The following is a 14,906-nucleotide window of genomic DNA, read 5'->3' as shown; positions in this document are numbered from 1 at the left end:
GTGTTTCTATTGGCTTCCGGGTTTTGCCGTGGTCTTCTTTGGTTATAATCTCCAAACGTTTCAACTGCAACAGTCATCTTCAGTGGCGTGGTTGCAGTTGAAACGTTTGGAGATTATAACCAAAGAAAACCACGGTAAAACCCGGAAGCCAATCAAAACATTGACATTCCTATATTCATTGATATTGTGTTCTGAATTTGTAACATGTTTTTTAAAACATTTTAACGATGAGTTCAGAACTTTTACCAGTAATAAAAAAAATTGTAGCTACAACTGTGTTTTCAAACTCATTTTAAAATTCAGTTTGTCATATTTCTTAATTGTATTCAATATTTCATTGTATAATGCAAAATGTAAATATTATAAATATTTAACCCTTCAAAAAATATGTTTTGCAAATGATAAATTGGTATTCCTATCTAATAAACTATTTTCATAGGTTTTAATTCTTTCTCCTTGCTGGGACAGACACCACAAGTTAAAATGGGTTATATTGAATATTTTTTTTTTTGTATAAAATCTATTTTCCGGGATTTTGACTTTGGTCAGCAGGTTTTTTAGGCCTGACGTTTCGTCTACTAATGTGGTAGACATTATCAAAGGCGATGTGGTAACGGTCGCAGTGCTCAAGTTGGTGCTCGAGTCGTTTTTTCCCGTTGTTAATTGGATTACCTGACCTTGTTTGTGCACCTTTGAGGACAGGTAGCCAGATTTAATTAATGTTCATTGCCTATCTTTTCTAAGGCCAAAAAACCCGAAAAATAGTTTTCACACGGTAATCTCCGGGCCGTGAAAGTTTCTTTTCTCTGATCAATCGCCTTTTAAAAGTGTAATTCTTAGCATGTAGCTAGTCAGTTATCTTATATATTTCTGATCCGCCTGACACAGAATTTTTGTCTTGATTTGTTTTTAGTAAATATGCTTAAATCATTATTTGTTTATATAGACTACAACTGGTTTAGTCCCCAGAAAGAACTATCATGTGCTGTCAGTGTTAACAGGGCTTATGATTTGAATCATCTTGTGATTTTCTCGATGAATAATGCAAAAATATACAATATGAACAAATCATAAGCATTTTACCAAATACAATTTATCTGGTGGCCATAACTTATCTAAGTAATTTTATTGTCTGATTTCCATTGAACAGTTTACACAACCGCGACACGTTTCCCTATAAAATAACAAAACTACTAGTTATATTAACACACATGAACAATTTAAACTCCATGGAACTTTTGATGTTTTTTGAAAAATTGAAAAACAATTCATGTATTAAGTTTTGTCAAACAACACAAGGTTTATCTACATAAATATTTGACATTCTTATGTCACCTATTTTTTTGTATCCAGTCAGTATTTAAAAGAAATTGTCCTGGAAAAAATTATAAAGAAATTGTTCTAATTCATTTAATGCAATAGCAGGTGAGACCCTTGGCTCCCGGTCAAATTCGACAACAAATGCAAGTGAGGACAGCAGTTCCTCTACAGAAACAACCAATGGGGACTATTAAATTCCAGGGGATGAAACCTTCTGTGCCTTCTAATCTCAAGCCTACAGCCAAGGACAAGGAAAAGAAAACTTTTTCTTCAGCATATACTGGCGATGATGATATCAACGATGTAGCAGCCATGGGTGGCGTAAACTTGGCTGAAGAAACACAAAAAATTCTAGGATCAACGGAGTTTGTGGGAACACAAATTCGTTCTTGTAAAGAAGATATGCTGTGTTCTATGCCACCTCTGCAACAGAAAATTAGGCAAATTATGATGAAACACGGACTGGATGAACCGAACACAGATGTTGCAGCTTGCATATCGCATGCGGCACAAGAAAGGCTTAGAAATTTACTGGAAAAGTTGTCTGTTATAACTGAGCATAGGCTAGAGAATGTTAAGGCTAATCAACGTTATGAAATTACGAGTGATGTTAAAGGTAAGAGTAAATTTTTTGTGTTAATAGTAGATACTAATAAGTCAGTTCCGTTTATTAATATCAGAAGAGAGCTCTAAGAGTAGTATTAAAGTTGAAAAAAAATTTTAGAGACCTTTTTCTAAGTTTTGAAAAGAAAGTGGATCTTTTCTTTCTGGGTTGGAACTAATGTTTAAATTTTCTATGGTATGTTAGATTCGCTTTTACAAGTTTAAAATGTCAAAAATCTATCATTTTAGAAACTCTCTTTTGGCAATAACATTTGTAAAATGTTTCTTTTTCATGATCACATACTGCAGACCTTTTACCTATTTCAACGTTTTTCAGAATGCAAAACTGAGTCTGCATTCAGTTTTGCATTTTGCAGAATGCAGACAACAGTAGTATAAGAACGCAAAATGTTTATAAATTTAGTAAATTTTACAAAAATCATCTCTTAGAATCCCAAATTTTATAATCATTATCGTTTTACCTCCATTATAAATGTATTATTATATTAATACACAGGTGGAATGATTTTTCTATCATACTTGAATGGAACTGGCCGATACTTTGAAAATGCATATTAAAAAACAAATTAATACAGTTTATTGTATGATTCTCACTATAAAGGGTTTTACAAAAACCGCGACACGTGTTTCGCTATACAATAGCTTCTCAAGCGTAAAACAATTTTTTAAGCTTGAGAAAGCTAGTGTATAATGAAACACGTATTTTTGTGAAACCCTTTATAGTGAAAATCATATAATAAACTGTCTTGATGATTTTTCATATCAAGTTCACATAACCCTTCGTTTCCATACTTATGCTCATAATGCCTGAAGATTTATTGTATTTTTTATAAGATAGAAATAATGAAGACGATTATTGATCTTATTATTATAACAAATCCAAAATGTATTCCTGAGTAGATATCTGCATCCTAGACAGATCCACGCTTACAGATATCTAAATATTTTTCGATTAACATAAATGAATTGTGTTTTTTCTGAAACGTTTCTCCAGTTTAAGTTTTGATAAGCGTGGATTTCTTAAAGTTGATTATTTTTCGCCAGAGTTACTATATTGGATTGAAAGGGTAAAATTTTCTTGTATTGTAGTTTTTCTTTGTTTCAATCTGAACAACAACAACACCAAATAAACAAAAGTAATATATGAAATTAGTAACATGGGTCTGCCTATGTATGTTTTCCACAAAATGTAACCAAATAAGTCAGGGGCACCCATTGATGACTCTTAGAGTTGTGCATAGGTTTCCCAGAAATTTAGTTACAGTATAACAGTAAAGGCAATATAACAATCAATATTCAGGTTGTATAACAGCAGCTTATATGAATATTGTAATAAAATAATGAGTGTAAGAAATATATACAATTGACAAAATATTTGGAATACGCAGATGTAGTGAATGAAGTACTGCTGATAAATACGAGTATAAATGTATTACATGAAATATATAATGAAGTGAGTACAATGAAGAGAACCATTGAACAGATAATATAAGATAAAAAAATCAGAACATACAATAACACAATCATGCGAGTAACATAAAATATATAAAATGACATGAATCAAACATTAAATAGAAAATAATTTATATAAAAAAGTTGATACAAATATGTAAGTAAAATTAAGTTGACAACCCATATATAGGAATATATATATATATATATATATATATATATATATATATATATAGAAATATTGGTGTTATTAGCTTAATGTGTTAATTAATGAAATGTGTTGCATTTCGAACAATAATACTAGCTGAACCTTCAAAATGAAATTATTCTTCCTCATCTGTAACAGACGGTCAGATTTATGACCAGCAGACAAAAATATGACAACTTATATTATATTCTCCTTATAAGCTCCTTTCAGAAATGCGTGGACTGTATTTAAGAGTAATTTTTCAATAAAGTCAAATGTTCTCCCCCACTGTTATGAATTTTGCTCCAAAACGTCAATACTTATCACATAACCACTGGAAGTCAGATTTTCTCAAACAATTGTAAATTGATGAGACTATAACATTTTTCGCAATTTTTATATTGAAAGACGATTTCGGAGTTTTCATTGCTATCGAATTCAATTATCATGTTGAATAAATAAATTTTATTTCACCCTGCGCAACGATTTGAAAATTAGTACAGCTTATTAAATGTAGAAAGAACTTTTCGGAATTTTTATATGGTGAAAATTATAAATAAATGTTATTTGTTTTTGTTAATTCCAAGATCAAGTATTATAATACCAAGTATTACATGTTTAATTAGTTATTTTGGTTTCTAATAGTTTATATAAAAAAATATACCAAGCTGAAATGCGTTAACGAACATGGAAAAAGCAATTCTTGTTCCTCATATGTAATAGCAAAAAAGGTACAAATTCGAGCGTTGAAGATAATATGCAGTTATTTTTAGGTCAATTAAAGTTTTTAGAAGATTTAGACAAAGCCGAAAGGAAAAGGCATGAGGAGCTGGAAAGGGAAATGTTAATGAGAGCTGCTAAGAGTCGATCAAGGACTGAAGATCCTGAGCAAGCTAAATTAAAGGCGAAAGCAAAAGAAATGCAAAGAGTTGAAATGGAGGAATTAAGGCAGAGAGAAGCAAATGCTACTGCTCTGCAAGCCATTGGTCCTAGGAAAAAACCTAGGTTGGATGGGGAATTATCTGGCTCATCCCAGGTATGTTATCTTTCCTATTTTGACTTTGAATCACACTGAAAAATGAAATATATTAAATAATCACTTGGGACACCTTTATGCACCATTTATAAGAATACAAGTATAATAAGTTATCAATATCGATAGTAGAGAAATCCAATTTTGTCAAGTTAGGTAACTAGTGAGATGTGAAAAGTGCAAAATTACTATTTTGTTTTATGAAGGTTTGTTGTCTGACATACATAATTTCAAAAACTCAACCTCTTTCAGGCAAGGTGATAGCAATGGAATAATCTTGTATTGCTCCTCCTTTAGTCATGAAAAATTACTCTGCTACGTCTCAATAAGTTTCTTGATTCACTAATTAAATTCTAATATAGGAATGCAGGCTTCCACAGCTGGCGTCAATGTTTGGGTTGGTGCCCAGGTTTTGCCGTGGTTTTCATTGGTTACAATCTCCAAAAGTTTAAACTGTAACCATACCACTGAAGGTGACTGCCGCAGTTGCAGTTAGATGCAACTATCCAAATATATGTTTTCTAATAATAATCACATTAGTCCTGCATAACTGTTATGAAATCACCAACAGGAGAATGAAACTCTTTCAAAACGCAAGCCATGATACTATATTACAAAGATATCTACATTATCGTAGTGAAACTTTAAACTGAATAATTCTTTCTGGCTTCATATTCATAACCTCAACTTCAAAGAGTTCACATTTTCCTTGTTTCCGACTGCAGTGCCTGCTCTAAAATTCGCTGTTCTTATCGAGGACCGTCTGCCCATTACTGATGATGCCCAACAGGCTGAAACAAGTGTCTACTGGCGCTCTATAATTGGAATCAAATTGATTACAATTTATGAGGGCGTCCCCGATTGAAGACAAACTGAAAAACAAAGAAGAGTACTAGATAAAAATCACGACATAAACGCAAGCAAGACCTAAACGGAACCACCTATAGGTGTGACACCTTAGTTAGCTTGCCAAGTTTTGTATTGGCGTTGGTGGTATAACCGACCAATCTTTTAAACTGACAACTGCATTAGCAGAAATTTGGGAAGCTATCTGGGAATGACATCAGAAAACCAATACATGTTTCTAGGAATGATATAAAGTTAAGACAGGTTAATGCAGTAAAGCTACTTGGAAAATAATTCCATAAAAATGAAAAGATAAATAGATGATTACTATTTCTGATCATCCACAGTTTGGTTCCAATTCAAAATCCACCGGTAGACAGCTGTTTCAGCCTGTTAGGCATCAGTACCAGGCAAGCGGTTTTTGATTGATAGTTAACAAACTGAAATCCATCTTGAGTTTCTTCAGGTTGAAGCCTGGCTCCCTTCCCCTTTTAACTGTGATTAACAAACTGATACCCAAGCTAGCTTGCCAAGTTTTTATATCGGCGTTTTTATGTAACCAATTTTTGAAACCGACAACTCCATTAGGAAAATTTGGGAAGCTTCCTTTGCTTCTTGATTATATTGAACCTGAATACACCTGTTTCTCAAAGAGATCAAGTGATGCATTTTGAAAGCAGCAGTCTTAAAAAAATTATTCATAACATCTAGTGAAGTTATATCTAATTACTTTATCTTTCATTTATAGAGGTTATTTCTAAGCTAAGTCTGGCGTACCCCAAGGATCAAATTTGGGACTGCTGTTGTTTTTGATATTTATCAACGATTTAAGCACACAAATAAATTCTATGAAAGTTTTTTTGCTGATGATCTGAAAATACTGAATTCTATCCAAAATGTGAATGATTGCATAACACATCAGGAAGATATAGATAATGTTCAGGCTTGGTGTGAAATTAATAACCTACATCTGAATATAGGTAAATGTAAAGTCATGTCATATACTAGAAAACAAAGACATATTGAATATCCATACAATATTCAAGGTAGTTTGCTAACCCGTTGTGTGGAGACTAAGGATTTATTTAGGTTTATTTTTTGACTCTAAAATGGCATTTGCCAATCACATAAACAAAAAAGTTTCCGAAGCCAATAAAATGTTAGGATTTATCACACGAAATTGTCAAAACTTCACAAACATAAACGTCGTGAAGATATTATATTTTTCATGTCAGATCCAAGCTTGAATACTGTTCAATTATTTGAATCTCCTACTATTTCTGTCATGAGTACTCAATTAAAAAAGTTCAAGAAAAATTTTTGAAATTCTTTTATTTCAAAAACACGAATTTATCCAGCTAGGGGTTCTGACCACTATAATCTTCTCAATCACTTTCAATTAAATTCTTTAGAAAAAAGGAGAAGACGTGCTTCAATAACCTTTTTGCATAAACTACTGCACAGCCAAGTAGACTGCCATTTGCTCCTGTCAGAACTGAACTTTAGGGTGCCAAGAGCTCAGTCACGGGTGAATCTCACATTTTACTGCTCTGCATCACGAACTAACATAATATCGCATTCTCCAAATAAATATATGTGTGGAAACTACAACTCAATATGCATTTTTTGCGATATTAATACTTGCTCGGCGAATCATATAAAAAAAGTTGCAATGGAAATCTCAAAGTGATATCAAAAGTGTTTTTTCTTTTTTGTGTTGTGAGAGATTCAGTTATTATAACCACTCTTACCAAGTAGCGCAATGAATAGTTATACAATCAGTTTTTTTCTTTTGTTTTAGTTTTATTTCTTTTGTTTTCTATGCGAAGTTATATATCATTGTTATGTTATATTCATGTTGCATGTCAAGAATGAACATGATTTGTTGATTTATTTTATCTATTGTCACTACTGAGGTATTTAATTATGTCCTGTAATTGGGTGTTACTTGTTGGGCAATACATTTTTTTTTCACCGTAGTGTGCGCTGGTCAGACCCTATCCCCCGAAGCCCCGACACATTCGAGAGGGCGCGCCAGAATTATCAACCAATGACCACTCCCCACACCGTGGGGTAAGTGATCATTGGGTCCGAGAATCATGTGCCCTGAGCAAGCGCAGTGAACCAAGAATGACAGCCTTCTGCATCTGTGCGGCTAAGAGTTCTGCCTTAGTGTGGCAAGCCGGTATGATTTTAAGATTCGAGAGTAGAGAAGACATCATTCCACCAAGGACTCCAATAATCAGATTAACCATCTTGACAGAGTGATCTGGATAGAGTTTGCGGAGTTCGAAGAGAAAATCTCGATATTTTATCCGTTTTTCCTGCTCTTTTCTGACGATATTAATCTCGCCAGGAGCTGAAAACTCCACGACAAATATCGTCTTGGTCTGGTGGTCGAGAAGGACTACATCAGGCTCATTAGCTTGTATGAGCCTGAGGGTGGGGAACGAATAGTTCCAGTAAATTCGGCACTTCTCGTTACCCACAACGGATTCAATATCCCCCGGAGTGTAGGGCAACACCGGTGTCTCGTCAATACCGTAAGAGTGCCGTAGATGGTCGTATAGCACTCTTAGGGCCGCGTTATGTCGATGGATATAGGCCGAGACCGCATATGCTGGACATGCTGATAGCAAGTGCATTAGGGTCTCGGGCGCCTCGCGGCAGGCCCCGCACCTTGTGTCAGGAACCTCTATACCCATTATGCGACTGCGGTAGACTAAAGTGTTGAAGACACCATCCTGGCAAGCCATGAACCCCTCAGTTTCCAACTTCAGCCCACTCGACCTGAGAAAAGCGAAGGTCAGGCGCTTTGATAAGCCAAGGTCTCCAATGTTATTGAAGAAGACCCCATGCATTGGCTTATCCTTGGGTTTCCGCAGAAGTAAGGTGATCTCTGCGGGTTTTATCTGAGCTTTTTGCTGAACAGGTTCCAACTCGGTGTCGAAAACTATACCGAGATCATCAGCTGCTCGGGCAGCTGTTCTAAAGAAAAATGCTCCAATTCCTGCTCTCTCATGGTCACGGACCATGCAGAGAAGGGGATCCGAACTCCTGACGACTTTACAGGCTGTATCCAGCATCATTCTGTCATGTAGACACTCCAAACTCAAAAGTCCACGGCCTCCCTCTTGTCGGGGGAAGTACAACCGTGGAACAGACGATTTGGGATGCAAACTCCTATTGAGATGCATCATTTTTCGGGTCTTTACGTCTAGTTGATACAGCTCCTCCCGAGTCCACTTCACTACTCCAAACGAGTAGAGTAAGATTGGAACGGCAAGCATATTATTGTTATTATTATTAATATTATCCCTCCAGCACCACTTTCAAATTTTGAATTTTATCGAAATTATGTAATTATCACTATAAACAATAGAGGGTCAAGGAACTCAGATACAGCAGTACCACTAGTATGAATTTACCCAATTTGTATAGATATTTTTTTAGCTTCAGCTTCTACAAAAATGTAAATTGAAATTTGTGAACTGGGTTTGCCATTAACAAATGAGAAAATGCATTTTGGGATTAACACCATTTGCCAACTCACAATTGTGAATGATTCATTTATATTGCATTTATTATTCCCAACGGTTATTGTTTTATCTGTTTCATTTCTTTTTCTTATTTACAGGCTAATGCTAGTGGTTCGAATACTGGTGCTCGTGGTCAGATGCCTTTGCGGCAGCGCATGAAGAAAGTGACACTAAGAGACTTGCAATTTCTCTGTGAAACAGAAAAAGATTTATGCAGAAGTAAACTTTTATACAAGTCATATCTCAAGTGATGCTCGCTTCTTGTCAGTGTTGTGATATTTACGGACCTTCTAGGCATTATCAAATTTATTATTGATACATTATCCTGTGTTCGTTATGATATTTACGCGAAGTAAGGAGTTGTTTTTCGGAAATTGGATCAAAAGGTTTTTATTGCCGTCATGATGTTCTACATTTTTATAACGGTAACACAAAAACAAATATTTTTATAACTGTATTGATGATTTGGTAAACGTACTCTGAAGAGGGAGGAAGATTTTATATGATTTCAATTTTTAAAATTGTTGAAGGGGAACATTCGTGACGGTCAATTACATAATCAACAATCAAGTGAGAAAAATTTATTGGGGAAATAATTGTTTTGTATCAAAACTTGTAGAAAAAAAAAGTTGATTCGTTATAGCCTATACGCAAAAAGCTTCATATTTTCTTACTTAGTGCTGACGGTTGAAATTTTTGTGGATGATTTTGTTGTAGAGTCTGACTAGTTTGAAATCACAGATCAACATGAAATTAATATTCTATTTGTTGTGTAATTTTTGGGTTGAAAACATTACGACTGTCGACTCAAATGTAATAATTTCAACAAAGCTTTAATAATTTTAGGAACCACAGAAAATAGTTAAATTTTTTGTACATTTGACCCGTGCCATTCCCTAAAAAAATAATTTTAATCAATGAATATTACTCTCGAGATTAGTTATAGATAGTCCAAGATCTTAGAGCCAGAGGACTCAAGACATTTTAACAAAGCTAATATTTTGACCATAAATAAAGTATATGGTTAGGAATGTGAACATACTGGCTAACTTGAAACGTTATAAAACTACAAGGAATCTATTCTTGACTTTCATATTGAAAAGGTGCTTTTGAATTCAAATAGATCATTTGACTTTCATATCAAAAACATTTGGCATTGACATATTCTAAGGAAAATATTGGACAACTAATAGCAGTTATCTGATCTTGGGATGTCAAAAAAATATCTGCTGCTAGCTGTAAAAGGGCTCCGATTCAAGCTATCGAGAATGTATACATTCTTGACGACAGTTGGGAGGATAGAAGTATACATATGCGTCATCACTTTGTGCTTTCGATATAACCTGGCTATATAAACTGGCACAAACTAATCGTAAAAATGTAGCACTACTTCGAAAAATCTAATCTTTTGATGAATAATTGCTCTCATTTTTGAAAATCATGTTACGATTTTGGATCAATATCATAAAATTCATCAGTACTTCAATATTTGGCAATTCAAATTCTTCAATATGCGGAACATTAGACAGAGCAACTCCCAATTTGTGGTTGAAACCTATACTTATGAGATATAATTTTCTGAGTGTGAAATATAAAGCCTCCCTAATTTATTAGTTGGGAACAACTATTTATGTAGTATAAACAACAATAAACTATAAAACGATACTTATATGTCATCAGTTGGTGTCAAAGTCTAAGAAGTTGCCGACATCTCACATTTGTATGACTATTTCTCTCCTATGTACTAAGTGCAAGCTATCATCCAAGTAAGAGCTCTCTCAAGTCAAATGCAAATTTTGATTGTGCTTTTTTTTTTCTTGTAGAAGAAAAGATGTGTTCTTTTATCGTCCCAACTGTACATACTATTCTCTGAAAGAAATATAAGCTTAAGTGAAATAACTTGGATCTTTTGGTTCTGTGATTTTGGAAAATATTCAAAATGAGTTTTCAATTTTTTGAAAAGATTGGATTCTAACCAATGAATTATTTTATGATGCTGGTGTATTTTCAGTTTCTCTGGACTCTTACACGCACTTATATTTACATACATAGATACATTTTAATGTATCAATATGTCTCTCCATATGACAGTGGTCTCAGAAGTACCTGACACAACAAAGAAAACACAAACATTTTGGAAAGAATGTATTCATTTTTAAACATAACCTCCTTCCCAGCTACGTTTCATAAGTTCGATACCGTTTTTATAATAAGAACTGTCTTGCTCCTCAAAATAGCCATTAACTGCTGACATCACTTCTTCATTGTTGGAAAAACTTTCACCACTGAGCCATTTTTCAAGTTTGGGAACAGAAAATAATCGCAGAGGGCTAAATCTGGCGAATAGGGTGCATGAGGTAGCAGTTCAAACTTTAATTCGTTAATTTTGGTTATTACAGTAATGGATTTGTGAGCTAATGAATCGTCTTTATGAAACAACACTCTTTCTTAGCCAAATGTGGATGTTTTTGCTTGATTTCTTCACTCAAACATTGCAATAAGTTCGCATAATATTCGCTGTTGATAGTTTACCATTTTTTAAGATGAAAATTCTCTCATCCGCACCCCAAAAAACCGATGCCATGACCTTGCCTGCAGATGAAACGGTCTTCGCCTTCTTTGGAGCTGGTTCTCCTTTTTGAGTCCACTGTTTTGATTGTTCTTTCGTCTCGGGTGTAAAGTGTTGAACCAATGTTTCATCCATGATTATGAAACGACACAAGGATACTGCTTTGTTGCTGTGAAACTTTGCTAGACACTCAATTGAAACATTTTCACAACACTGTTTTTTCTCAAGTGTGAGCAAAAACAGTGGCAGATCGTATGGTCTGGTTATACTCTGCTACCCAATATTTTACTGTTGTAAATGAAGAAGCAGACTCACCCAGAGTAGAATCCAGTTCAGCTGTTATATTGGTTGTGCTGAGGCCTTTCAAATGAGAGTATTGTACCACATAACACTGACCAATTTTCTTCATTTTCACAAATTCACCAAAAACTTTTGCTATTGGTGGCTGCCAAACAAATACTAAACAACGCAGCGTCTTCAAACTTGAAACATATGCTTTAAAGATTGTGTACTTTCTAATAGATGATATTTTTCAAACAACTACCGCCATCTCTAGGTCAAGTCGGGTATTTCTGGGACTCCCTTCGTACATGTAAAGAAATGACAAATATTCAACCTATTATTGTTAGTTTTAAAAAATTTGATGGATGATGCCATCACAGTGTTGTATTTTGCATACCATTTCGTTATTAACAGAAGTGGTTGACATCTTGATAAGAAATGTTTTTGAATATATAATGGACTGGTTTTGGTCCTCCATAATTTGTATTTAAGCAGTGTCTAGCACATCGAGCTTTCATTGGAAGTTTGAGATGAGATGTGAAGTTGTCGAAAGCTAGCAAGCATGAATTTATTTTAAATACGTAAAATTCTAAATGGAAGGTATTGAGTTTTGCTAAAGGTCTTCCAAACAGTTTGACCAGTTTTTTAAACTGCTGTGAGTCTCAAAAATTAAAAACAATTTCTTACTGATTTTTTCTAATTGAAAACTATTTTTCCTTGAAAATCTTTTCATAAGTATGGGGTTGTGTTGGTTCATACCTAGCTGTTCAAAAATAGTTTTGAAAATATTGCATTAAACTTTATCAGCCAAATCTTCGAAAATTGAATTTCTGAATGAAATAAATTGGGGACAAATTGATGAATCTTTACACAAAAAATCATAAAAACTATTGATTCAGTTTACTGTAAGATTTTTACTTTAAAAAGGTTTACTATTCTGCGACACATCTTTCGCCACAGCAGAAATTCCTAATATTGTATAATGAAACAGGTATCGAAGTTTTGTAAAATTTTTGTATTGGAAATATTACACTAAACTGTTTTGGTATACGTACCTTTCTTGCAATACTCTTCTACTGGGTACTCTATATATTAGAGATTATTAAAAAAAACGACGCATTGATAAATTAATGGATGTAGCCGTTACTACGTGGTAGGAAATCATAATGAAGAAAATATAAATGAAACTTTCTATGTTTTTTATCACTTCTATTTGTAACTAAAGTTACTGCAGTTTCGTCCTATACGGACATTTTCAAACTTGAACAATAAACTAACAATGATTCATTACATTCGCCATTATATACCACCCCTGTAGGTACTAATAGAAATAGAGGTACTTGACTTGATTGAGTACCTGAATTTACAGTGTGAACTGTAAGAATTTCTCAGTCAAGTCAAGTCAAGGTACAGTTCACACTGTAAATTCAGGTACTCAATCAAGTCAAGTACCTCTAGTTCTATTGGTACCTATAGGGGTGGTATATAATGGCGAATGTAATGAATCATTGTTGGTTTATTGTATAAGTGTGAAAATGTCCATATAGGACGAAACTGCAGTAACTTTAGTTACAAGTAAAAGTGGTAAAAAACATAGAAAGTTTCATTTCTCTTTTCTTCACGATGCATTGATATCTAAAACTTTTAAACGAAACATTCTTTGATAGTTTCTCTCCTTATTTCAAACTTCTAATGGAAGCTTGATGTAACATACTAGATAAACTTGGTATTATTTAGTCAGGATATGAATCCTTGATCTAAATTCTATGAATTCAATCAGTTTTCACTATAATTCGGCAGAGTATGTTGAAGTGTTGAAACTTAAGTGCAGATTTGTTATATTTATCCTATTGGGTAATCTCCATTTACCTTTTTTCTGATATTTTTTTATAGTTGTAGTATACTTACTTCCACAGATACTAGATATTTACAAAGCCGGATGAAGCCAGAACAGGGCCTTTAACAAATGTGAACAATCCTCCTAAATTGCATTATCTATCAAATTTTTTGGTGAATATTAAACCATAGGCAACAAAATCCGGGCTAATAGGACATCGCCAAATGGAAACTGAAGTACTACACGTTTCGTCTGCTACTGCGGCAAACGTCATCTGTGGTATGCGCGTTTACTGTGAGGATGAAAGTTTCATCATTAAGTCTTGTTTACGAACGATTTGTTACTGAGACTTCGAGATACAACTCGCACATACCACTGAAGATGTTTACCGCATTGGCAGACGAAACGTTTGGTACTTTAGGTTCCATTCAATAACCACCTGCTAGCCTGGATTTTGTCCTCCTTGAATAATACAATGTTTACAAAAAGTCACCTTAGCATTTGCTGCCCTCTACCAGTACTGTATGCATTATGGCTTGTAGAAACGTGGTGGCTTTTTTCCTTTGACGTTCTCAGTAAATTTTAGTGAGAATTATTTTTTATGGGCTTTTGTTGATATGAGAGGGAAACCCTAATTAGCATCCTTTCTAAAAAAGTTGGCTTTTGAATTCGCAAAAATAGATGAATAATTTCAGTTAATACTCTAATTTTGAAATCTCAACACATTGCTTTATAGTTTTCACCAAAGGGCTACATTCAAGTGTTACAATTCATTTAAAGACAACTTTGAAAATAGTTTTATAATGAGTTTTTGACGTAGACGACTTTTAAATAATTGGTAGTCCTTCCTGATCCCTTATACATTTTGTCTTGTCTCTCTTTATTTTGTTGTTTGGCTCCCTCTTCTTTGGTGCAAACGTTTGCTTCAAAAACTTTTTTCCAAGTGTTTCAATTTTCATTTGAAAGTATCTCAATTATTGCTGTTTCTATGCCTGAATGACTTGTTTTCTCGATACATTGATATTTGTCATTTATCCTCATAAGTGACTGGTAGGTCCAGGAATGATAATTTTATGTCTTTTTACCTCACATACTGAACTAGGACCATTTTTTCATCAATAAATCCTATAGCTTCAGCCATTAGTTTATCCATATAGTGAAACATAGAGAAACCATTCTTAGAACTGACCATTATGTTATTGTGTGTTTCCGATAAG

The 14,906-nt window shown here is 34.0% G+C and overlaps 1 protein-coding gene across 5 annotated transcripts in view; it reads left to right on the top strand.

The window, feature by feature from the left end:
• The window catches only part of Taf4 (TBP-associated factor 4), a 28,697-nt gene extending 17,559 nt beyond the window's left edge, over positions 1 to 11,138 (top strand). For 4 of the 5 annotated variants that reach the window (XM_074171992.1, XM_074171990.1, XM_074171994.1 and 1 more), the window contains exons 6-8: positions 1,423 to 1,936; positions 4,357 to 4,619; positions 9,100 to 11,138. In XM_074171992.1, coding sequence (XP_074028093.1) covers positions 1,423 to 1,936; positions 4,357 to 4,619; positions 9,100 to 9,252 — 930 coding nt within the window. In that variant the 3' untranslated portion in view covers positions 9,253 to 11,138. The remainder of the gene's footprint in view (positions 1 to 1,422; positions 1,937 to 4,356; positions 4,620 to 9,099) is intronic. The other variant, XM_074171991.1, reaches the window with a different exon arrangement.
• Positions 11,139 to 14,906: the final 3,768 nt, after the last annotated feature.

The sequence above is a fragment of the Leptinotarsa decemlineata genome, unplaced genomic scaffold (assembly GCF_025532065.1).
Source record: "Leptinotarsa decemlineata unplaced genomic scaffold, Ldec_3_MD MMD2_tig00000035_RagTag_RagTag, whole genome shotgun sequence".
NCBI lineage: Eukaryota > Metazoa > Arthropoda > Insecta > Coleoptera > Chrysomelidae > Leptinotarsa > Leptinotarsa decemlineata.
Note: the sequence above shows the minus strand (reverse complement) of the source record. Positions and strands in the feature narration are given on the sequence as shown.